The 26,983-nt window shown below is 37.1% G+C and overlaps 1 protein-coding gene across 1 annotated transcript; it reads right to left on the bottom strand.

Moving 5' to 3' along the window:
• Positions 1 to 245: 245 nt before the first annotated feature.
• Positions 246 to 5,843, bottom strand: LOC124370401 (matrilysin-like). Its single transcript, XM_046828686.1, has 3 exons — positions 5,745 to 5,843; positions 4,871 to 5,465; positions 246 to 325 (listed from the first exon to the last, which is right to left on the bottom strand). Exons 1-3 carry the CDS (start codon positions 5,841 to 5,843, stop codon positions 246 to 248), a joined length of 774 nt encoding a protein of 257 aa, XP_046684642.1.
• Between the last annotated feature and the right edge of the window lie 21,140 nt (positions 5,844 to 26,983).

Here is a 26,983-nt window from a genome sequence, read left to right on the forward strand (position 1 = left end):
CTGATTTAATATAAAATTTGGTTTTATTCTCCAGAGCCTGGGTTACGGAATCGAAGTGTTGTGAAAACTCGTTAAACACATCGAATGACCAATAAACGCAACCCTTCTTACCCTTAAACAGTATTCCGAGAGAGTCACCCCGGTTTTTAACAAAACCCACAATTACACACTTGAAAGATCACAATCAATAAAATAAACAGACTTAAGAAAAATTCCCGTTAACGAGTTTATAGGCTCCTTGCGGTCTAGGGATCCTCGTAGGCTCCAGGTCCATAGCCGTTGATGGGTCCTCCATGGTCTCGGTCTCGGTCTTGTATGACCGTACCTTCCACAGTGCCCCTTATATACTTTAAACCTCCGAATTTAGACCAATCAGAGACGCGCTTATTTCGACCAATGAGATTTTTTTAGCAGGTGGTTCTTCCCCCTCCACCTCCTCCTCCGATTCGTATGTGAAAGGATCTATCGAAAAAGAGACAGTAATTTTGTCACAGTCCCTCACATCCCAGGTGTCGCCATGGGATGTTAAATTATCACAGTCGATGGATTTACACCCTTTAAATATCCCGTCCTTGAACAAGCAAGCGTGTACATACGCTTTGATACCCTTTTTATACCCTTTCAGCTTCACATCATCCTCTCTGCAAAATCTAACCCTAATTCTGTCAAAACCCGTCACATCATAAAACGCACTATTAGGTGTGAAATTAGCACAGTCGAGGTATTTACATGTTTTCATCTCTCCGTCCTTCCACAAGGAAGTGTACACTCCAGCTTTTATACCCTCTCTATACCTATTTAGAGCCTGTTTAATAGGATTATCCTCCTCCTCATTATCCGTGTCGTCTACCTCAAAACGAACCTCAATTTTGTTAAAGTCCTTAACATCGTAAAAGTCGGTATAGGATGTAAACTTAGTGCAGTTGAAGTATCCCAATGATTTCCTCTCTTCTCCTTCCTTATAACCGAGAATGTATAGCGTCATCGTTGCGAGAGTGTTCAACACTGGGTGGGTAATGTACGTCGGTGTAGGAGTCGCTCAATTTATACCTAACGATCCCCACCACCACCACCACTATTACATCATACGTTTTACGTTACCGGTAAGCAGGGTGTACACCATGTGGGAGTCATGCAAGAGGAGACAGTACGCCGTCGTGTTTGCCGAAAAATTATTTTTCGCCTCAAATTCCAATCTCACGTCTACTGGTCCCGACTTGATCAAATCGTTCTGTTTAGAACAATCAATCACATAGAGCGGTGCGTGGGACTTGAATGTTTCAAAATCAACGGTAGGCGCTCCCGGTTTCTGATAGTACGAACTTTGGAATCTTGTAAACATCTCGTAAAAAATGCACAAGTCACCGTGGACATTGTCGTAAGGATAATATTGCGAATTCAAATACAGTCTTACATTTGTCAGGTCGCAACGGTCGAAAGAAGACGCATCCTTTTTCAGATCATTTTTTTCTTCCTGTCTGAAATGCCAAAACAACGTAGCGGGGTTTCTCAATTTGGGAGCTCGTTTTTATCGTCCAACTCTGACGAGTCGTTTGTGGTAAAGAGGGGTATTCGTGAATTTCCCAGGACCGTAACGGCAGGTGAATCAGAGTATCTTTCTCAATAACACGCAATAATTTCAATTTGTAACTGTCGGATACAGTAATGTGTGGAACACGCCAGTAGAGCGAGGTTATTTCAAAGTCGAGGTTAGCCGCATCCGTGCTTTTGGACCGCGTTAATGTCGGTAGCCGACCTCAAGATAATCAGTTCCTGTCTGACATTGACCACGATCTTTTTATAATCCTCGGCAAAGCCCAGCAACAGTTTTAGAGGCACTGAATATGTAAATTCACTGGCCTGACCGGTTTCACCCGGACCTAGCCAACATGCATTCAAGAGACCCGCCTCCTCCTCTTTCCTGATGGAAATCAGTCCTTTTATTGTACTTGTAATACCTACATTTTTCACCCTGTCAACCTCTATACCGCCGATCTCGTACCTTATATCGTCGAATAAAAATGGCAATAGCGTTGTTTATTAATGTAACACTGGCCGCGGCCCCATCCGCCTTTTTGGCACGCACTTTTCCGCTGATGTGTAAAACTGCTTTTGAACGGTGCTGTAATTATATCCTGTTGACTGATTGGAATCCTGATTTCGTCGTTATTCTTTAGAGTTGACGAGGCGTACGGATTGTGAGAGTGAAACTCCCAACTGGTTATCACCTCATCGTACTCGACGGCCGATTCTATCGATAGCAGAGCCATACTTAAAACCCAGCGATCTAATAAACTTGATGTTCTTAGGTGTTAACAACGCGGTCTTTTGTGATCGAATGAGGGGAACGGTGTACGGCACTTCTCATAAATACTAGGCCCATTGCCGTTTCCTTATGTGTATACGTAACGATAACGGTTCGTTTCTAAAGTTTATCAATTCACCGGTCTGGTCTTTGAGAGAGACAGCTATATTGTTCACCCTACGGACGTTCACAGGTAAATAGATGACTGTGCTCGGTTTCTCGACTATTTTATACCCTGGAGCGACTTCAGGGTAAAACTCATGCAGCACGTGTCCTTCTACACCGTTTTGAAAGGATCCTCGGGCGATATTACACTCAACACGTATCGTGTTTACCGTCATAATACTGACGGGGAGGTCGGACATGTGGACTCTATTAGGCTCGAGCATTTTCGCGGTGAAACCTAGTACAGGAGCTATGGATCCCGATATTTCGAAATGTATCGCTTTACTGCACGATACTTCGGACCTTAGAGTGTTATTGTTCGCCTTAAGACTGAACGTCACGCCTCCGTCAATGTGCGACTTGATATATTCTTCAATGTTTTCAATTTCGTACGACCCTTCATCTATTACTATCACTTTACCGTTTCCGTAGTGAAACTTGTCATTTACACCCTTTTCAATGATCGGAATTGTATAGTACGTGGACAGGTCGATTAGGCAGATTTCGTACTCCCCATCGCTCAAATCCATCGGTGGAAACACCTCACAAGATACGTGCGGGGCCACACCGCTAAGTGAAAACATTATTTGCTAGAAACTTCAAACACAAGTGTCCGCAGACTACTGAGTCATCAGACTGTTTACGCTCATAGTTATACTGTACACTGACACCGGACCCAAAGTAAGATACGAGTTTTACCGGCGGTCTCAGATTACCAAAACTGTCAAAGTAGTACACTCTATTTCCTAGTTTCTTATAACAGACCCAGTGCGTTCCTTCACCTCGTGAACTGTCCAGATTTACTACGGCCGACTCGTACAGCCGCGGGGGTCTTGGGCAGTGTGTCCCTCATGTATACACCTCGAAAGTTCGGAATATCGAGTAACCTCGCGTATCGTATCAATTCGTGGTTTGTTAGAGGTTTTATCGGTATCGAGATTGTTGTTTTTTTTTTACAACACCTCTTCCTTTTCCTCACCCCACCACCACCTCCCCTCTTTGGGTAAGGTTTCAGGTAGAGACCTCGCCCTTTTGACTTACCCCTCCCTCGCTTTGTCTTTGTTTTTTTCTTTCTCCCACCCCCAAACGCTGTTTTAGCTTTCATGGCCGCAGTCACTGCTAAGGCCGCAGCCTTTTTTCCTACACTAGCGTCTCCTGATTTCACCCTTTGCCAAGCTCTTCTGGCCAATTCTTTGTCGGCCTCTCGCCGGTGTTCCAAATCCGTATATTTCGAGTACGCTATATCGTGGATTCTACAAAATTCGTCCAACTTATTAATACCCTTCTCGCCACGTGCAAGTCTCTCAGACAATCTGGTGCCTGGCCCACAGTACCGAAAACCCCCGGGGATGTGTAACTCAACTGGTAAAGCGTCAACAGCACGATTTATTATGGTGCCTACAGCGGGCAGTGCGTTTTTCAGCACGCTGGTCACTATACCTCTGCCCCGCTTGACAGCTTGTTTCACTCTGTTTGATTTACGCTTGTGATTCGCCATTTATATACCGTATCACTTTATACAACTGTTTGAGTAGCGATTCACGCACACAAGTAACCTGCAGTACGTCGAAGATGTCCGCCTCGGATTTCGTGACAGTACCGGTAAACTTGTCAAACTCCAGCACGTAACTGTCTGTTATAAAGTAAATACGACCGTTTATATACCTGAATCCACCCTTTATAGATCCTGGAACACCTGGGAGTACGCTTGAGGTCATCCCTAACATGGTGCCTGTGAGGGTGCATTCGTTCAACTCTACGACAAACTTGTCATCGACAAAGAAGTAGGTCTTACCCATATTACTGTTTAACGCTGCATTGACTTTCTTAACTCTGGTATGTACGATTCTGCTAATGGGTCTTTGATTGGACAGTCTAAGTGACGGGTAATCTATAACGTATAAAGTCCTGTCCACAATCATGACTACGTCCTCCGTCCGGTCTCTGGTACACGGCTGAGACATTATTAAAGTCCGACGGTAAGAACGTCAACCACTCTGTAATTATCAGAGGATTGGTAAACTCTTCACGCGTTCTATGGGCTTCGTTCAGGCTGAGTATCCAAACGTATTTACCGTAAAACGCGTACAGTCTGTTTCTCACTACTAAGAACGTGTTGAGTTTGTGCCGTAAATTACAAATGTCCAATTCTGTAGGTGTAGGCGTGGTAGGCCTAGTGATAGTCGATGTTGTTGTCGTAGTAGTAGTGGATGTTGTAGTGGATGTTGTAGTGGATGTTGTAGTGGATGTTGTAGTGGATGATGTTGTGGACGTGAAGGAGGAGGAGGAGGGGACAGGCGGTCCGTACAAAACCTGAATTGCAAGCTGATCGTCTCTGTCCAAATCAAATTCGTACAAGTTGTTGATACCCGATGGAGGGTAATAGGACGGAAACATTACGGATCGTAACACAGACGAATGCTGAAGACCGAGAGCATGGCCTATTTCGTGGACCATCACTGTAAAGAACGAAGTCTTCTCCGGTTGCGGGTATATTCATTGTAAAGTCCCAGTCCTCTTCGAAATCAAGGTGTATATCCGATTGGTTCAGCCACGGTCGAAGGAGAAAGGCGTGGCCGAGAACGCCGCCTGGACCGTCAAAATCGTAACTGCAAGTGCTTTTAAGGTAGTACGCCACGTGTTTCTTAGGGTAAATCACTACCATTAGAGTGGGATTACTGTAACTTCTACGGAATTCGAGAGCAGAGTGTTTGGAGTACAAAGAAAACGCTCTCTCAACGATGTTAGCATACTGGCTGCCTGAGCCAATCATGTTCCACGTGACCCGAGTTGAGTTCCATTTAACTAATGGGTTCACGGAAAACGGAGCTATGCCTTCGTCCGAGTTACCGCATCTGGGTGTGTCCATCAGCTTCAGCGTCTCCTCGTTTTCATATCCGGTCACCTGTAGTCCGAATGTCTCCTGAAACCTCGTAACGGCGTCCTTAATATTGTTAGTCAGCGATGTTCCGTTGCTGTTGAGATAGCCGTATTTCTCCAAGTACAACAAAGTTTTATTAGCAGCTATCAGAGGAGCTACACACAGAATTAATACCGAGAACCGCATCTCGCCAGGTACTAAAGTAAACTGGCGGTAAAAATGTCAAACAACCTACTTAAATCTCGATCTCACCACCCTGCTCACCGGGTCCCTAAAGTAAGGGTCGACAATGTTGAATCTGATCCACTCGCCTTTATCGGTTAAGTGTATAGCGTCTAGCGGCGGAGCCAGTAGTTTGTACATACCGTACACAACATCACTCAGTACTCTCACTAGGTAATTCACGGTCACCGCGTCACTCATGTCGGTAGGATCTCTCAGATTAGTGACTTTACCGGCTTGCGCGTTCCAATCTTGCACCGCTCTGGTCATGGCGTGTTTTTGAAAGTATTTGAGATTAACAGCTTCACCCTCGTATAGAGGCTCTTCAATCTCGCTCAGCCGCTTATGTCCAAAACTCCAATGCCCGTCTATGCCCATTTGGGGTATATGGCTATCTACATATCGTTTAGTCGTAGCGTCCGTAGGCTCGACTGGCCATCCAACGCTGCGGAGTCTGAAATTATTGAAAGTAACGGTAGAATCTCTGATACTCTTGATAGGTGTAAGAGTATGTAGTTGTGACAGAGTGACGGCATCGTTCAATCCTTCACCGTCGCTCAGGTTGATTATTCTTCTCTTTTTAGCGTCTATTATCTCAGTATCGAACGTTAATGTTCTTTTATTTAGCGTTCGCAAGTTGACGGCATCCGCTTCGTTCGTGGGGTTAGCTACGTTAGGTATTCTATTATTTCTGGCATCGAGTTTATTCACATTTAGTGTCTTGAGCATATACAGGGTCATATCTGTTTTTAGTGCCATTTAATTTCTTGTCCAAGGTCTGCAGGTTTATAGCGTCTAGACTCTGCTGGGCGTCGGCCACGTTACATAACCTCTTGCCCTTGATATCGTAATTACCGTCTACCGTTATGCGAAACCCGACCCCAGGAGGGCCTCTTTTACCGGTCTCGCCACCGGTGCGACCAAACTTGTCCACGCTCATTTTGAAACTGTAATCTAAGAGAACATCCTTTACTTTTTATACCAATGCTCTATACCTGGAATTTCCTCTACCACGGATGGGTTTCAACTCCCTCAAACTCTTCCACGGTGTTTATAATTTCGTTTTTATGACCCGTATTTCCCGCCTCAGCTGAACCTATTAAAACCTTTAATCTCTCACACAATTCGTTCGGATCGTCGTAGTACACGGGATCAGGGTTTGACATGTCCTTGAAGCCTTTGCCCGAGTAAGCTTTGGGAAATAGTTTTGAAATGACAAGTTCGTATTTTGTTGATTTGTTACGGTTTATGGTACTTTTATAATTGTAACCTCTTTTGTGAGCGTGTGTCCTGTTCAATATATCCTTGTAAGTGACCAAATCAGTTTCATCGTAATGTAACGGTGCGCGTTTAAAGACCAATTCGTACAGACCTTTCGTAGGTTTGTAGTACACATCATCTATGACTATACTACCGTTACTATCGAAATTTAACACTTTGTTTCCAATCATTAGTGTGCCGTTATCATAGCGTGGTCCGTGTATGGAATCAATCTTTCTTTGACTGGGAATGTCCTTCATCAGTGACTTCATGTACTTGACTGTAAGTGCATTTTGGAATGTGTTTTCCACCCATTGTGAAGCCTCTAGTTGTCCTTTAGCGGTGGAAAGGATATCGCTTGCTTCGGGTAAAGGTGGATCACTAGTCTCCAACACTTCGTCGTCCTGTAAGTAAGCGGGTACTCTCGGAGATGATGTTACAGCGGGAGAGAAGAGTTCCTCTTTTATCTCCTGCTGCTCTTCCTCAGGTTCGATTTTTATATTTTCGGAATTCTTGGTTTTCTTTCGCAGTTCAGACAGGAGTGGTTTGTACTGGTTTTCCAGACGTATCTCGGTAGACAGAGTCCCTTGTTTAAACTCCTTATACTTTCGCCTGATGGCCGTTCTCAACTTTGATATCTCGGCTGTAAGCTGTTTCTCGTTCCGCTCCATTTTTATCAATGATGTCACCATCTGTCCGTTTAACATTTATATACGCTTTCCTCATTTGCTCAAAAACATGTGATACATCAATACCTCTGCACTCATCGTATCTTGGAACGAAATGAACCTTCACTCTGTCGTCAAATCTTACCTTCTTCTTGTTATTATTCTTGTTTGGCTCCATATTGCACACTGACCGTGTCCGTGTTGAGTTGACACTTTTAACTACGGTAGTTCGACTTGTCTGAAAAACATTGCGCGTTTCTTGTGTTTTCTAAGGTAGTGTATAATGTCACCAAGTGACGCTACCGTACCCAGTTTCCTGAAGTAGACTGATCTCGGTATTTGCACTTGCGCTCGTGATCTAAATACAAACGTTCTCTTCCATCCGTCTCTCCACTGCGGGATCTCGGCCACCGTGTACTTCTCATTCTCTACCGTCTTATCCATGTACTCTTTTAACCGAGCGATAGGGTTCCTCACCCTACCGTGTATATGGATCAGGTATGAGTTGAGTAGCCAGAACTCACAAGGATTGGCTCCTGTAAATCTCCTCCACGCCTCAAACTGATCACGGTTTGTAATACTATACACTCCGTCCGTCAGGACTTATTCCGAACATTTCACAGTACATAGGGACAGTTGGTAAGGCCACCTTTAGAAATTCTGAAGTAAAGAGGCTCTGGCACAGATTATTTACAGCCGCAAACTCTTTGTTTCTCTCGCCTCTCGGTAGTCCACGTGGGACCGGCCCGTACGCCACGTTATAGCTGATGTCGCTGTAGCATTTCGAGGCCAGTGCTTGTCTGTAGATTATAACGGGTTTCCTAATAGGTATAGTTCGCTCCGTGAGAATGATGCAACGTGAGGTGTGTGGGACTTTACAAGCGTACTCCAACATCTTTTATACAGACCTTGGGCAAAGTATATACCGCCGTGCGCGTTCCTCAGCGGTACAAGCTTACCGAATTGGTCTGGAAACGGTCTGAATCTGGACAAGAGGTTCTGCGATTCCCGCACAGTACACTTTAACATGTCTTCGTGGTATACAACGAGTTTCAAACGGTACACCTTTCTCCTGGCTCCTTTTCAAAAATTCTATCCAGATATCGCGGTTATAAAACCGTTCGCTGGACGAAATCATTAACAGAATTACAGGAGGAATGGTTGCACTGTACTGTCCTTGGCGTTTGTGTCTCCAGCACCTTCTATTGAAAAGGAAACCGTGTGTGGTGGTCGTCTGCTACACTAATTACCGCAAAATTTTTTCTTGTCCGGGTTGTACCACGTACACAGATTTGAGTTGACTTTGTGGAGTCTCTGGTCCGAGAACCCTCTGATGTCGTTATAAGTGTATATCCTCACCATTATAGATCTTGAACAAAACTGTCTATACCTACTCGGTACCTCCCTTTATCAATGTCATCGTCCTTGCTAATGACGATAAAACCGTGTTTGTCCTTCCACGCCATACTGCACAAACTGTTTGAATTTTTCAAATCTCATATCGGTATTGACGTGATCACTGTAAGCGTGGTGTAGGTTCGTATCATCCTGTTTGAAGAGTATTATGAAATTTGCATTGTCTCTGACCAGCTGTTTCGGTACGTGACTGTAGGTTTGACCGAGATAGAATGTATCTACGTTTCTTGTGCCTCCCCATAGCGAAGTAACTACGGATATTGCCGTGCTTTTCGCAAGCTATATCGTCAAAAATCATCAAAGAGTTTTCCTTAGCCTCGTCCGGTTTAATGACCAGGGAGCTATCGTCGTACGCGAAATACCTACTTCCTTCGGTATCATTTTAGCCAGTAATTGATACTTTGGTTGGTACAATGACTTTGAAAATACGTACACATTCTCGAATCGTAATCCGTTCGGATCGGTGATCAGATTGAATAAACACGTTTGTTTTACCACAGTTTGAAGGACCTACAAATTAAACCTCTTATCGAGTCTGGTAAAAGCGGACCGTTTTTGTTTTTGCGACATAAACCGCTGCCTATATACTCGTCCATGTTGTGGACGTTAAACGTCGTGGCTTGCTTTACGAGCTTCATTTTGGTAATGACGGTTCCACGGTATTGCATCATGTTTTATAATTTACTTTCTTTTTTTTAGGTTTAATAATATCTTTGGAGTTTACCCAGCTATTGTGAGTATCGTCAAAAACCGCGCCACCGCACCAAGACCTTGGAGCCTTTCCGCCGGAGTACTTTATCAACGAGATAGGCATTTCCTGTTGCGGTTCTTATCAGTTTCCTGTTCATAGAAACCGCCTTGCAAAATATCACCTCTTATGTCTTGTAATATATACGTTACAGGTTTTGTAGGTTTTATCGCAAATATTGTAAATATTTCATTTGACCAGTTGGGTAGATATCCTTTTTTAAATACACCTTTGTATTTGCTAATTCTAACCTGATCGCTTACACGGAATTTGGGATTTTTTGTTTTAACCACTTTATTATGTTTATTTATGCGGGCGAGAATCTGTTTTACGTGTTTTCGTCTAACATCTTTTGGTTTCATACCGATTGTCCTGTGCACACTACTGTTGTACTCCTTGACTATGTCTGGTAAAATACTTAACCACTCATAGCTACCGTGTGTGCCGTAAATCTCTCGTACATTTTTTCTTTCAGGGTTCTGTTTAGACGTTCCACAATAGAACTTTTCAAATGTGATTGGGTTAGAGTAATGGTTAATGCTGTGTTTGTTTAAAAGTTTTTTAACGTGACTGTTGTACCATTCTTTACCGTGGTCCGTTTGAAAGTTTTTCATCTTGTGTTTAGACAGTATAGGTTCTAGTGCATGCGCGACTTCAGCGCCGGTCTTGTTCTTTATAGGAACGGCAAACGCGAATTTTGAGAAACAGTTTAGCATCGTCAGTATATACTTGTAACCTCTGTTTACTCTCGAGTAAGGTATCATCTCTACAAGGTCGGCTTGATACAGGTCGTTAATTCCTTTCAGCGTAACCCTGCGTCTGGGATAGTTACGCCTAGCCGGTTTGTGCAGTTCTTTCGCTATCGCATTTTGTAAATGAAGAAAAAATAATCTGTATACCGGTATTTATATTCGTCTAAGTGGTGTGGTTTGGAACACCCACATCGAACACTAGCATGCTCGATGCCCAGGTTAAACAGTATTTGATTTTGAGGACCAGTCCAGAAGTAACTGGTTGTCGCCCGGTGATCAAATACTGTCCCATCCCTTGTTGCTTAGACAATGGAATGATCGCACATGCAACGCCCGGTCGTATAGTAAAAGAGGTGAGTTTTACACGATGCGCACTCCCATAAACTACGCATTGTGTAAAATGTATCTTCCGTGAAGTAATACGTGGACGTCAATCCTTCTTGCCAAAGAAAAACAGCTGAAAGGTCACGAGCACACATATGACAAAGTCTGCGTAGTCTGCGTCCGTCGTAAACTTCTTTGTATCTGACTACCAATTCAAAGCAGTATTCGCGATGTTTAGATTTAATTTCCCGACGGATGGATTCGGGGATCTGGATATGTCGTAAGAAGTCAATACGGTGTCGGGCAATTTGCCGTAGACAAAGATCATAGAGGCTCTTTGGGTTCCACACCATGATTGAGAATGAAGTACTCTCCCACCACCACCACCACTGCCTCCACGATTACTCTCCCACCACCACCGACTCCCCCACTGAGACCTCACATTTTGCACAAATATAAGTGTTTACAAGAGTATTTACAATTTTACAGTGATATCAACACTATATACAAGTTTATACATTTTTAATCTGTATATCACCGGTATTTATAGCCGTCTAAGCTGAGTGTGGTTGCGGAACACTCGTACTGTGTGTGAAACACAGTACCCAGGTTAAGCATTATTGGGGTATAGGAGTCTGTCCAGTCTGAACTGGTTGTCACTCCACGACCCCAATAATGCCCCGTCTCTTTGTACTTAGACGGCCTAACGAAGGCACTCACAATAACCCCCTGTAGACCTCCTGTAGAACTGTGTCGGGAGGTCTAAGATTTGCTTATGACACACTGGACAGCGGAAGCATCCACAAAAGCCCCTCCACCCAGCACCGGCAAGGGTCCTATCGCAGACTATACAACGAAATGTTCTTTTTACATATAGGAAATCCTCTCTTGATAACTCATGGTAAACAACACGTTCCACACAGTACCAGATATCGGGTTCTATTCCAGGCTCTCTTTTCAAAAACAAGATGGTACAGTGGGGGGTTTCATATGTAATATATATTTCAACTTCGGGCTCTATATCCATATCACTTCTCAAACATGGGATGCCACAGTAGATGTTTTGCGAACCGAGTGGTACGTAGAGTGTACACATCACTTGAAAACAGTCGGTTTCAATGTGCTCTTCGATGAGAGCGTCCCTGACCGTCAGCGGTACTTCTAAACTCATAAGGGCAACTCCCATTGTTAGAGAACTGTTTGACCACGGTTTTTTTAGCGAGGTCAATCAGGGAGTGTGGCTGGAATGCTCTAGACTCGGCCATGGTTTGAGTTAGAATGAAACACTCGCACCTCCCCGGTGACATTGACTTGAGGTCATGTGACCTCTCCCTTCCATAAAGCTCTCGCGTTCTGTAACGCAGTCAGTCAGTCAGTTACAATGTTGGCAACTGTGCTGGTGGTATTGTGGCAGTACCTCGCCAAGGAGCTACCGCCTCCTCCACCACCGCCTCCTCCGCCACCGCCTCCACCGCCACCGCCTCCACCACCAATCGTTAAAGGTGCGTAAACACTTGTTTTCAAAAGTTTACTAATGATTTTTCAATCAGATAGATACTCAGAGTATTGGATTTTTTTCAGCATCAGGGTCTCGTGTCCCTTTCGAGGGACCTTATAGAAGACTACGACGTCGAGTGGTACTCCGACGAAGAGGAGGACAATGCAATGTTCTTCAAATACTTGGAGGCTGTAGGTAAGTCCTTAAGATAGAAAGAGACCGCACTCTAGGTCAGGCCGCGCCAGTGGGGTACCTCCAGGGGTTCTGTCGTACGCACAACATTCAGGTCCCAGGTCTTACAGGTTTTACGCCGGCCTTAGAGGTCTCATTCACACACAACATTCAGGTTTACGGGCTGTTTAGGCCGCGCCAGTGACCTTCATTTCGTGACCCCAGGGCTTACGGGTTTTACGCCTGCGTTAGAGGTCTCATTCACTCTCGCTTCCAGAACCCCTGAAGCTGTTCGGGGCATAGCCTTGTCATGTGGCAAGTCTCTAAAAATCAATATATGGAACAGGACTCACGCTTGCGATTGGTGACGGTGATAGTGGGGAGTATGAGGCTCGTGCGTCTTTATAAGTCAGTCAGTTAGTTAGTTAGTGTCAACATGTCAGATGAACAAAAGAGTTATTACCTTGACTTTGAAAAAGTTCACTGATATGCGGAAGGCGGGTCAACTGGACAAGAACTTACGGAGGATCGTGTTATTAAAGAGTGTACTTAGGATAGCAGAGGAGATGCGAGCGAATCGACTAATGGGATCAGAGTGTAGTTACTTGTAAGTTTTTAGCCTTTTACTGTAACCGAATGGTAGAGTTTCATACTTACCTTCGTGTTTGCGTTTTGGTCCAGTCACTTTAAACATTTTAGTCTCTTCTACGGTAACTATGTTTCTGTCTTTAGAAGAATAATTTAATGTTACCATTCTACGTTTCTTGTCTCCATAAAGTTTCCAGAAAATCGCATTCATAAACCACAACCAGAACTTGATCATCTGCCATAACAGTCGTATTTAATTCATCTCATAAGTCGGTTCAAAATATAATTACAATTTACTTTATATAATCTGCTTTTGTTTTTTTTTTCATTAGAAATATTGCACATAACTGACAATTTAGGTATTTTTATAAATTTCAAATACATAAATGTTAATGCAACCAAGGCCGAAGATACCAAATTTATACATTATTCAATACTGAGGAAACGGCAGGCTGATAAGGACTAGGCATTGGTAACGGATTCTGTATGTAAATGTTTATCTTTGAAATGTTTATAATAATTTCAATATATCTTTATATTAGTCACTTAATTGAAATATTGAAACAATAAAAATAAAATTCCATAGATATTTAATCATTTAATAAGGACATTTACAAAAACAAATGGTACAAACTACTGAGTTTGAAACCAAATATAAGCATATATCAATAAAATATTCTTTCTTTAGTTAATCATATAAGTTTAAATAAATAGAGCGACAGGCAAATCTTTTATATATTAGAAAATTTTTTGAGTAAGGATGTGAAGAAATCTAGCTATTTCTTTATTGATAACAATCAAGCTCCAGTCGTCAGTGAAGAAATCCTTATTGCTAACGCATTTGATCAATACGTCACGTGGTAGAAGAAACTTTAGCTCATGACATAGTTGGTTTGCTTGGCGCTGACTAATATATCGTGTTATCAATACAATGTTAAAAATAAATCTTCAGGTATAGATGAAATTTCTTTGAATAACTGAAAAACAAAATCCACCCATTTTAATCCAGTCCTTATCGGACATACAGGTAATTGACTTTTAACAAAAAATGGAATCCAGCAAGGAATTTATTCACCTTTTTTTCTCTTTTTTGAACGACAACATTACTAATTAGTCTATAAACAACACGTACTTTAATTTAAAACGCAAGGCGTGCCTATGTAACTTATGTTATTTAATTAAATAAAACTTCTTTTAATTTTGAATTTGAAAAGAATGAACATTGTGTGATGCATGACCAACCATGGATTTGACTGAGCGTTATTGAAGACTTTATTGGCTGGCGCCAGATATCTTTTGTCTACCGGGGGTATACAATAATTTGTTGTTGTATGTTCATCCTTAAGGCATCTCGAGAATGAAATGAGCTATAGAGAAGCCCAGCAAATCCTGACACGTTGTATAGCGTATTCCTACCTTGTTGAAATATAGTATGAAGAGACCAGATTTTCAGTTAATTCTGTCCAAGTTGAGATAAAATTTTGTGAACTACCCACGTGTTACTGTACTCCTAAAAACTTGGTTGGCTATTCACTTGAAAGGAAATATATTCATTTTCTATTTCAGCACTTATACGTTGTAATAATAATGACACGTTAAAATGAACTATACTTTGTTAAAAACTATAACCAATCAAATATAAAAATCTAATTTACTACTTTAGTTGAACAAAAAGCATGAATTGATTCAAACGTTATATAACATGTTTAATCTTCAGTTTAAAACAGTTAAAGGGGAATATCATGTGTTTTATATTTTATTTTTTGTTAATTTTTACTAACCACTAACATTTCCTTCATAAATACACCAAATATATCACCCATGTGATAATTCATGGTGTAATTAAATCTAAACTACATATAATTAAAACATTTCAATTACATATATTAAGTAATAAATGTGTGAGACCAATTTTTATGTAGTTGCTAACTAAAACTAAAGTTTTGACGTATATAATTTAGTTAGCACTAAACCCTTAATTTAATATCCGTAATTGAACATATACTTGATACGTTTTGCTAATGTACCTAATGAAATATATAAATAAAGAAATACATAAATATATTTCAAAACATATATTATTAATATATATATATATATATATATATATATATATATATATATATATATATATATATATAACGACGAAAGCCTATACATGTAACTATGAAAGTCTAGGTTCTCATGTTTTTTCTTCAAATTTTCAAAGTTTTACCTAGAAAAAAATATTATTATCTTAAATATTTTCGGCCCTTACAAAACTAATATTTTTTACATGGAGTTTATCAAAATTTAATATCATTCAGTTAGGAAAATACCTCAATCAGGTTTACTTCCAAAATGGGCAAGGGTGATTTATAAAAAATAATTTAGTAAATGATGTATGGTAAAAAACTATTTGGAGAGGCAACCTGCATTAAAGTGCTAATTAAAAAAAAATATTTTAAATAATGTTCTTTTAGTTGTGATAGGACCTACATATACCTTCAGGAAATAATTTCTTATATATGATTTCCTAACTGGATAACTTTTTGAGCTTCGCAGACTTTTGAATGTGTTGAAAATTGAGTCACGTAATTTACTATGAAAACAGCAAGAATTGTATTGCTATAAATAGCGTTTACATGGTCATTATCTCTAGGTGGTTTACAATACGAGAACACAGGACTGGAGTACAGGAGGCGCAGAAGTTCACAGCAATTACATCGCACGCACCTCCAACTTGCTGTAATTGTAATTACCCATTCACGTACGCAGTTTGTAATGTACGCAAAGCAATTGCTTTAGTCAAGGAATTCAACCTGTGGAAGTGAATTTTAATGAATTAATTTGGCATTCCTCTCGTTTGCAGCTTTCTAGTCATTTAGGTCCTTATTTGCGTTTCATCAGTATAACTTCGGGCATGTAACTTCCGAGTGTAGTTTAGTAAGCTGTTCTGGAAATTTTACTAGCCCAAATAATTCTAACTTGCGGAAATTATTGGCTGAGCGTTAGTTAAATTTGAGGGGCTGGATAAATTTAGTTTTCTAAAGTTGTCCTGAAAATAAAACTACATATAGATTTCAAATTTGGAATTAAGCTCCATTTCTCTATAAGCAACATCATATTCAATTATGTTGCACTTTATAGTATTTGGTTAGCATCAGCGAATATATTTTCCTTGCTCGGTAGCCATTATGACAAAAGAAGAAAACAAACAAAAGAAATACATTTTTAAACAAGTTGAGTACACTAATATGAGGTTTTAACATCTTATACATTATCACTTGTAGCTTATTGATACACCAAAAAGAAAAAGTATTAGCGTCAATTGTTTATATTAATATTTAGTACCAAAAATCGATTTCAGTGCACTTTTTTATTTGTACGGCTCCCTACGTCACCAGGGCTTTTATTAATAAAACTGTTCTATTAATGTCAATGAAACTCAATGAACAACAATGTGGATGTGTAATGTAACAAGGTATCTCAAGAAAGGTTCTATCTGTAAACTTGAAGTTTAGCATGAAATTTCATTGCTATATAACTGATGGTGCATGTCCAAACATGGAATTTGGATGATCGTTATTGAAAACCTTATCACTTTAGTAGGCTGACACACTTTCCTTTTTTTCCGGGGATGTAGAAATTTCTTGCCGTCGTCTGTTCTTACAATCGTCTGTTCACAGAACACTCGAGAATGAAAGGAGCTATAGACTTAAAATTTTGCATACATCTCGGCAAAACCTGTTACGCAAAGTTTAGGTGTATTCATAGCTTGTACGTGAACTAATTAAACATTTTTGTTGTTAAAGTCCAATTTTTCCAGACTCCTCCTGTTGATTTTAATGTTGTATTGAAGTTTGAACAACATGCCAGTGGCATTTAATGTTTAATTTGTCTGACTTGGCTTTAATGACCTTTTCTCGTCTTTGCTTTAGTTGTCCTCAAATATGCGTTTGTAGGTGTTCGACTTATATCTGTTATTTAAATCTTGAATAATTGTAGTAGTAGACTATTTAGAGGAGTTTACAGCTATTCACAAATATATGTATAATAAAATATTTGTGTAAAAATTTGAGGTACAGTTACGTGGCTTTAAAAATCACTGTGAAACCGAGGAAATTCTTTCCGGACGTGACGCAATCCCACAATCCAGATCAGCTGCTATGTTTTCTCGATCGCTTGTTGTGATGTTGAAATTTATTTTTTTAGGTGGGAATGTTATACATACCATTAGCAGGTGGACTCGGAATGCCTATATCTAGGATTGAATTGTTGGTAAGTAGAGAATATTCTATTTTGTTTGTGAAAGACGCAACAGCAGTACAATTCATTATACTTATTTAGTCACCGAGGTCTCAAAAATTCATAAAATATTGAATAGCTTATTATATAGGAAAAACTTTGATAATTAAACTGTCACATTGTATGTAATCATAAATATTCTATCTTGAGATGTATTTTTATTTTAACACAGTATATTGTAAATATTTTATTAGTCTTAAAAAATTCTTCAATTAATGTATGAAAATACAAGACTAAGATTTAAGCATGTTTATGTACAGAATTTTTATTTGAGGTGTTAACTATATTCCTGTGCAATCAATAATAGGGATAGTTACACTATCATAAAGGAAAGTATCACAAATATCTCTTGAAACTTTTAGTACTTGCTGTGAGAATTAAATTCGTTTCATGTGGGTTATATAGTCATAATATGTTCTGTATGCTATTGGGTATAATGTTATAAAGTTCTATTTATCCAAGCTTACAATTAATAATTTAGTTCAGACTGCTTAATTTCTTAGTAGATATGTTTCCTTTGTTCTAAGAGCTCATACCACTGCTAAATCTTACACCTAAAATGTTATCGTACCAGGCTCAATTAAATAGACTACTTATCTAATATATTACCATTTAATATGAAATACTAGCAAAAATCAAAGAAACTGCATGTATACTGCTGGCATTCACTGAGTTTCATATCTCGGTTATCATCAGACGAACACTTCTAACTCGATCAGCTTTCTTGCCTATGTTCTTTTTCTGTGTCCATCATGTTCTCCATTGTTCTTTTAAGCTACGGTGTTCATTGAGTATTCTGATGTATAGGGAGTCGATTGCGTTTGCTGAAAAAGAATTTCTAAGCAACTAACGATCAAATATTTGAAGAATTAATCAAGTCTAAAAGACGACACGAACTACAATTTCAATAAGTTTTACAAAATACGTTTGATACCTTAGGTATAAAAAACATTTGAATATATTATTATGTAGCCAATTAACAAAAGTTTTCATTTGCAGTGGATGGCAGCTCTATTAAAAGTGATATGAAATAACTGTCTACTTCAATAAAACTAAAACTGCAATGCACAATTACAACTTTCCAAATGCTAAAATTATTCAAATGAGTATGTCGATATTGCTTTAATTTGCATAAAAATACGTAACTATTAAAAATGTAATAAAAATGGTGTTATAATAAAATAATAAATATTGTTCTATATGTATACTGATAATAATTTTAAACGAAAAAAATGTTTTGAAACCACATAAACAAGTGCAAGTGCGCTAGAGGCTATCCCGCAGTCAAGGAGATCAGGAAAAATTATTTTACACAGTAAATTAATACGAGTACAATTGAAGAAAGTTATCTAATGCAAAACGTATAATGGCCAGTCATTATATACTACGATACATATATACTAATATTTTTGAGCGAAACACAGTTTTGGAAGTTCAATTTTCAAAATGATTTATAAATCATGTTAGCAAACTTCTTTGCCTTTAACTCATATATAATCAAGACCTATATGACTCTAGAACAAGCCGGTAACTTTCTAAAGTTCTATACTGCCCAAGTATTTGATAATGACAACTTATGAGTAAATATGGTAAGATTATATTGCTAGATTAGATACTATTTCATTTACGATATTGTTGAAAATATAGGTAATTTTATTAAACAATTTAAGTATCATTAGAACTAAAACTAGATAGATCGTATTGGTTGTATAGGAATAAAATGTAATATCAAGGAGTGGCTACTACTGGTTCAGAATTATAATATGCTTCTGGTATATATTACAAATCTCTGAAATTGGAGTGATGTTTACTGAGTTAAAGCATTCCTCAAAGTACTAAAGTAGATTAGTCAGTTGACGAGACGTCAAGCATCATGAGGATCAAGAACTTCTCTAATGTTCTGGTAATCTTCAGCAACTCACTTGTGCAAGGTGGGCAGTTTAAATTTCTTTTGAAACATCACTATAATATTGCTTTCTCATGTTAAGGTACTTCATAATATCTGACTTAAAGCAACTGTGGTTGTTTGGGTGTATAATTTGACGGAATTTAGTAATAATTATTGTACGAGATCCATATCATCTTTTGCATTTATACATTTAATGTTTTAATATATTTGTTTATTTATTTTTAGTAAGGTTATTTATTTTTTATTTTAACCTAATTTCTAATTATGTATTAGTTTCGTTCTTTACGTGAAGAAGAGATCAGATTGCAGATCTCGAAACGTAGTGTAACTGATTTCTTGTTTCACTGAAACTATGGTAAAATGTCCGGAAAGATCCTGTTGCCTTCAGTTCAAACATAATGGTACTAAATCAAAATAGCCCTCTGTAAAAAAAAAAAAAAAAAAAAAAAAAAAAACACACACGACAAAGAGTTAATATGATTCAATGAAGAACATTATGACAACACAACAATGTAAAATAAAACTAAAGTAAAGTAGTATTATTGTACGAGGCGAAGTTAGGGCTAAGAAAACTCTCTAACACAATCTGGGGACCAACGGTTTAAAGGTGACTTCAGAACCACCACCAACGGCCGGGCAGGCGAGATGCTTGCAAGGACAGGATCGCTCAGCGGTCACCCATCCAAGCAGCAGCCACGCTCGACGTTGCTTGAAATAATGACGTAATAATGTTTACAAAAATTAGAATTTATGTTATGTTTTCAAACAATAGTTTTCGGATTCATACTAAAATTCTAAATTCTGCCATCTTAGTATCTTAAAATATCTCATTCACACTTGAAAGACAGACATTTTTCATATTAGAATCCTTGTGTAATCCTACACTGTTGTCTATGAATTTAGATAGAACTTAGAATTTGGATTCTATTTTTGTTCGAATGGAACGTCAAATAGAAAAACGTTTCTGACGGATGTTTCATTTTATAAACAAGAGCAATTTGCACCAAAGTGGAAGTTTACTGATTACCACCATTTAGTTAATGGACGAATTTTCGGTTACAATTAACGTCATGTGTATAAAAGGAAGTGTATCTTTAGCATAAGTGCAGTATTTTGACACGTGTATATTTCAGTTTTTAATATTTGGACTATAAAGCAATATTACTCATGTTTCATGTGTTCAGAGTAAAATACGTTCAATCTATAATCAACCTGCTTATACTAAGATGCAACAATTATCTAAAACAATAAAACAACGTCCTGAATTCCAATTTTTCGAAGACATGAATAAGTGTATTTGGCTGATACAGGACATGTTTTTATATTTAAATAATTAGGCAATGTTCAGCAATAAATGTACGAAGACGTTGGTCAAACCCACGGTAGGAATGAAATGTATCTTAGTATCGTTCACAAAATGTAGCCTGACCGTAGCAGGTTACATTTAGATTTTACATGTTGTTTGTTCTGGAACAAACAACAGTAATGATTGTGTACAGAGGAGTGGCTGAGCCTTTAATTTAAAACTGTTTACCGACCACCACACAGTGATTTATGTCAATTCCATCTTGTTGCCAGATTGAAACGAAGTAACTGTTTTCCCTGGCAGGACAGTGTTATGATACTGTAATTGTACTGTAACTGCAGATTATATTTAATAAGAAGTAATAAATTAAAGAGATATGCGTCAATTTTTTATTAATTTAACATATTTGAAAGATTTAGTCTAGGAAAACGAAACACGGCACGTTCAACAGTTTAACAGTTTGAAAATTTACTTTCTGTTACTTTATTTATATATATATATATATATATATATATATATAAATAAAGTAATATATAAAGTAATATATATATATATTATATATATTTATATATATATATATATATAATTGCAATAAACATTGAATCGCAAAAAGTACTTGCACCGCCGGGACTCCAAGCCGGAGCTCTCACTTGCCGGGTGAATGTGCTACGATCACACCAAAGAGCCAGTCACTTTTTACGATTCAATTATTTTGTATTTCACTGTATCTGTCACATATGCGTTTAAATAACCAAACTAACATATGATCGGAAGTCCAAATACCTGTCAAATGACTTAATTTACAATACATTTGTATAAATGGCAATAGCCTTATTTAATTTCAATAAACATTGAATCTGAAAAAGTACTTGCTCCGCCGGGATTCGAACCCGGATCTCTCACTTGCCCGGTGAATGTGCTATGATCACACCAAAGAGCCAGTCACTTTTTACGATTCAATTATTTTGTATTTCACTGTATCTGTCACATATGCGTTTAAATAACCAAACTAACATATGATCGGAAGTCCAAATACCTGTCAAATGACTTAATTTACAATACATTTGTATAAATGGCAATAGCCTTATTTAATTTCAATAAACATTGAATCTGAAAAAGTACTTGCTCCGCCGGGATTCGAACCCGGAATCTCTCACTTGCCCGGTGAATGTGCTACCATTACACCACAGAGCCCTCACTTTTTACGATATATATATATATATATATATATATATATATATATATATATATATATATATATATATATATCGAACTATTACAGTAGGTCTGAACTGACATAAACTCTTATATAGGTTATATCTCCCATTTCTCACTAATATATGTATAAAATTCGTGTCAAGTAAAGCATATGATTTTTGATGGGTAAAAAAATAACTACTTTTTTGTTCCTTTGTTTGGTTACCCTGTATACTTTATATGCTTGTGTATATTTATTTTTCATTGTGGCAATAATTATTTCCCACTTCAAATATTCCTAAAACATAACTCGTCTAACTATCGTAGCCCGTCATCCTACTTGTTTCCACCCTTTTTTGTATTTACCATAACATATATCACAAGACATATCTTACAAAAACTTATTTCTGAGTCAGTAGACTCTGACGTGTGCTGTAAACAACGTCAGCAACAGCGGTAGAAGTAAAGTAACAAGTGAGGGCGGAGTGTTTGAGGTATTCCTGCGCTGCTGATGTTTCTTTTATTATACATAGATTGAAGTTATTCTGTTGTCAGCGATTGTGAAGGAGACGTGTTAGTTTTGCGTCTTCCACGCTCCATCGATTTTTCTTATTCCGATCTTATGAAAATATTTATCTGTTCGAGATAATCAAACTTGTTTTAAGATTTTTCAGTATTTTTGTATTAGTTGTTTAAACAGTTTTTATACTAGATTTACATATAACAGTTTATTACACTGTATATCATTCTGAAATTTTTTTTACACAATATTGAGATATATTCTCTGAGAACCGAGAGTAAGAAACAGGTTTTACCCTGTCTATTAAAAATTTCCTCATATTTTATAGACAATACACATGTTTAATGTAGTAAATAAATAATTCAAATGTTTTATATTTATGTCTTGAGACCAATGTGTTTAATAATTACAAATTGTTTTGTACTAATTTGGCTTTTTTATTATAATTATTTATGTTTGTTTTATGATTACTATTTTAAAAAATTAGTAGTATATTTTGTTGTTTTCGAATTTCATAAGTACAATTGACATTGTACCGATTGTATTAAATAATAATTCTGGGATACCTGGATTACCGGTAGAAGGAGTAGGCTCAGATGAATGATAAGGACTGGACTATACAAAAAGAGGCGCGCATCGCAGATGGCAGTTTTTGATAAACGAAATTGAGTGGTGGGGTGAGGTAGACGTGCCGTACCTCCATCTCAGTTCATCGGAAGTGATTGTAACGAGTAGATTAAAATAGTGTTTAGAGTAAATCTTTTTGCTAATCGTCATCGAAACCTGCGGGCAAGTGAACTTTTTTAAACTAGGGTCCAGTCAATATTCATTCTAAGTTATTTTGAATAATTTTTGGGAAAAAAATCTTGTAAAAAATTAATATAATAGGAATTTAGGAAACTTTTACTTTTGATCTGTGTGCAATATAAAAAACTTGTTGGTGCAGTGAGCCACATGTATATAAAATTTTATGTAAAAATACTAAGAGTTTTTGTGGTTGTTACAGATGCTTTTAGCAATTTTTTTATTTATTAGATCTCTAACACTGAATAATTTTTAAGTGTCTAAACGCTGAAGAATAATTTTATAAAGTAAAGTAAAGAAAATTAGTAACAAAATAAAAATTGAATTTTAAAAGATAAATTTAAAGTGAAGAATTGCCAGATCAGATTAGAGTGTGGAATATTTGAATTTTGAAAATTGAATAAAAAAAAGCTGTAATAACTTTGTAACATTTTTTTGAGTGAAGAATAAATTACAAGTCTGAATTAAAAAATCATCAAGAAGTTTTTATTTTTATTTTTATTTTTTTGTAATTATTGTAAGGAGAAGTTTTATTTTAGTTTGAACTTTATTTATTTCAAAAAGGATTTTATTTTATTTTTTAAACCTTCACAAAAGTTTGTTTTAATTTTCTAAAGCTCGTGTGCCAGTAAAACGGTTAACAACATTTTTAGAGTTTCTATAGCTTTAATTTTACTACGAAAAGAAATAAATTATTAAAAATGTTTTACCGGGCTATACAATTGTAAAATGTAAGCAAATCTGTTAATTAATTCATTACGTGTTCTGTTAATTTTGCAAACAAAATATAATTTTCCTCAATCTAAACGAGGAAAGCTCTTAAAACTTATTTTAAGTGTTCCCTACTCATTTGCAACTAAATCCAGTTCTACGATTGCATATTATATACAAGCAAAAATAATTGTGTTTTAAGACTACTATACGTTACCATAGTAAGTGACTTTTTAATTACTTTAAAATGCGTCACATACTATTGTTGTGAAATCATACAATTTTGAAAAACGAGGTATAAAAATTCCAACAGTAAACATTACTAGAAAATGGCAAAAGTAACGATAGCTACACAATATATGGTCACAAATCAAGTGACAGCAAAGAACAAAAGACAGTCCATTTCAGACCCTACTTCAATTTCCTTGCTGAGGCCACCGTCCTTTGATTTATAACTTGTTTTATATTTTTTATATCGAAATATATAAATTCTATAAAAAATGATAGAAAAAATAGTTCACAAGTACAGTTGGAACGTCTGTAGGGCCCTATTATACAAAAACTCAACTAAGTGCTATAATCACATATGTGCGCCACACATTACTCTCTGGGCGACAGTAATTGATAACTACTCACCTAATGAAATTAAACTCATGCTACAGTAATCTACATCTCTTTCTTAAACCTGCGATCAATAATAGAGTAGCCATAAACAATTTTCAATTCGACATGACTTTGTGTTCACACTCTATTATACATGTATTTGACACTACCCTCCTCATAGTGAAAAGGAGTTAGATCAATATTGTTCTACAAAAAAATATCCCGTTTTATTTATGTCCTCCTACTTGGAAACACTAGGACAAGATAGGAAGAAGATTAATTAAGATTTAATTGCCTTGTGGCAGGCAAGATTTTATTATTCGGCTAAGGGAGTCAAGCCCTACCCAATTTAGTATGGGTACGAGAAAAAACACCCGGCCACAACCACTCGGTAATTTTGTTATTTACTTTAATTTTTCTGATTTTGTGAGCAAACTTCATAATTTCTAAGTGCAAAAGTAGTTGATATCTTAATCAATATAAATAAAACGTATTTAGGTATTGCGTCTATGTAATAATAATATGTTTAGATGTTTAATGTTTGGATTGTGTACTAAATGATAACACTTATAAATACAAGACTTTACAAAGAAATGGCCAATTAATGTAATTAAATGTGTACCGATATGGACAATACACATGGGTTTGGATACCGGTGACGTCGTAGAAATTAATACTCCGAAATTCGAAGTATACGTAAATAAATCAATATTATACATGTATTTGTTATACATGTTATACATTGTTTTGTATTACACATGTATTATCATGTATACATGATAATAATTAAACATGGCTCGTATATGTTTAATATTGGCAAATAAACCATTTAAAAGCAAGTTGGTAAAATAAAAATAAAGTATTGCCATGTTGCTGCCAAATAGAGTATGAATGAAACTAAAATATGATACCATGGGATGGGCCTAAATATTCCAATGTTCTGTGGATCGTAACCTTCGAAATTAATAATTATTAAAACTTTAAATTAACTTCAATTTACGAAGAGCTTGTCTCACAAAACGCGAACAACAGCATTCTTGGCTCGAAAATGCAGCTGTAGTCGGTAAAGGGGAAAGATTAGACTGGAAGTTTAAAACATGAAGTGATTGGGTCTGAACTCAAGAAGTGAGCTGGAAGAGCGAACTGCAACTCGCCTAAAACAAAATCGCGACGGTATTAGCCATTTATGGAGACAAATTATAATCACGACAACGTATTCTTGTTAGAAGGACATCGCCACAACATATTATCCAAAATTTATCTGGCAAATAAAACAAAATTCAAGGTAAGTTTACTTTACAAGTTATAACTTTACTTTACATTACATTCCAAATTAAATGTCTCGCATGAAAGGGCTAACTTATGATACTAAAGTATAAATTTTTATTTACGGGCAAGGCGCGCGCGAGGTGTTGCTTCGGTAGCGAGGTTCGGCAGGTAAGAAGTTCATGAGAGAAATAAGTAACCAATTAGGTTATCGATCCGCCAAGAATTTAGTTCCAAGAACATCGGATGTAACTTATACTAATCAGTAAGAAGTAACTGGGTTGCGAAAATATATGAAGTAAGACTAAATAACGGTACAAATGGTAAATATAAATTTATTTATTTATACCATAAAATGTGACCATATAAATACAGTTTAATGTTGTACAAAAAACAGTTTTTTCTACACAAAGGCAAATTAATTAGGTAAAAAATAGCATCAATATAATTAATAAGACATGCTTAAAGGTTTTAATTCAAAATAAAAGTAATCGTTTCAAGTTTTTCCTCCATTATTAATTTGGTCCTAAGGGCCAGAACCACGATGGAAACAGATACAAAAATATGTTTATCCAATGTGAATCTTCCAGAAATCATGTATTGCACAGCATACGAATCCACGGGAAAGCAAAGCTAGCTGAGCGCGAGAGATCAAGTTCTAATGAATCAATCGATTTGTCAAGCCATGAAAATCTCAAATTCCTCTAATTGTCTCGTTAGACTATGTTACGAAAAATACTTTGATAACTTTTTGAGAACCTTAATCATTCCTTAAAAATAGTACTGATTCCTGTTAAAAATAAGGACGTCCTTTGGAATCCGGATTTACATTGTGTGCTATTGTTTGTGTTTCATACAACTGTTGTGATGGGAGTAGACAGTGCATGTTTGATTTACAGACCGTATGATCGTTTGTATAACCTTTTTATTTAAATGTTGGTGCACCAACGAAATGAGAAATTAAACCTGACAGTAACATGTGATTCGTTTTTACAAAAGCAGTTAACATTAAAAATTTTTCAAATAAAAGGCCATTGTATTTTTGTGAATATAAAAGTTTAATTTTTTTTGATTTCGTGATATCGTGAGTATCATCGAATGTTTCATGAAAACCCCTATAACGGACGGGAGCGTGTATCGATGAATTCACAAGTTTAAGAAAACAGGCTGCTTATTGGACAAAAACACATACAGGTAGGGTAAAAATTAAGAGGTGAAACCGTCGTGAACATTAAAAACAGTTTTATAATAAGTCGAAACAGTCTGTTGAAAACGTGGTCGTGCATGGTCGTTAGTTAAGTCACTACATCTAAGGATCATAAAGTTTTAAAGAGAATATTTAATTTTACAGTTATAAATCTCAACTATTGCATGCTCTAAAA

This window comes from Homalodisca vitripennis, unplaced genomic scaffold (genome assembly GCF_021130785.1).
Source record: "Homalodisca vitripennis isolate AUS2020 unplaced genomic scaffold, UT_GWSS_2.1 ScUCBcl_141;HRSCAF=1364, whole genome shotgun sequence".
In the NCBI taxonomy this organism is placed as follows: Eukaryota; Metazoa; Arthropoda; class Insecta; order Hemiptera; family Cicadellidae; genus Homalodisca; species Homalodisca vitripennis.

Bases quoted from the DNA above. Each gene is read 5' to 3' on its own strand.
- LOC124370401 (XM_046828686.1), bottom strand. From the start codon at position 5,843: ATGACCAGAGCGGTGCAAGATTGGAACGCGCAAGCCGGTAAAGTCACT. The intron at 5,466-5,744 runs GTGAGAGTACTG...TTGTACTTGGAG, and splicing joins CGGTGACCGTGAATTACCTA to AAATACGGCTATCTCAACAG. The intron at 326-4,870 runs GTAATGTTTCCG...GCACTGTGGAAG, and splicing joins ATTCGTCTGTGTTACGATCC to GTACGGTCATACAAGACCGA.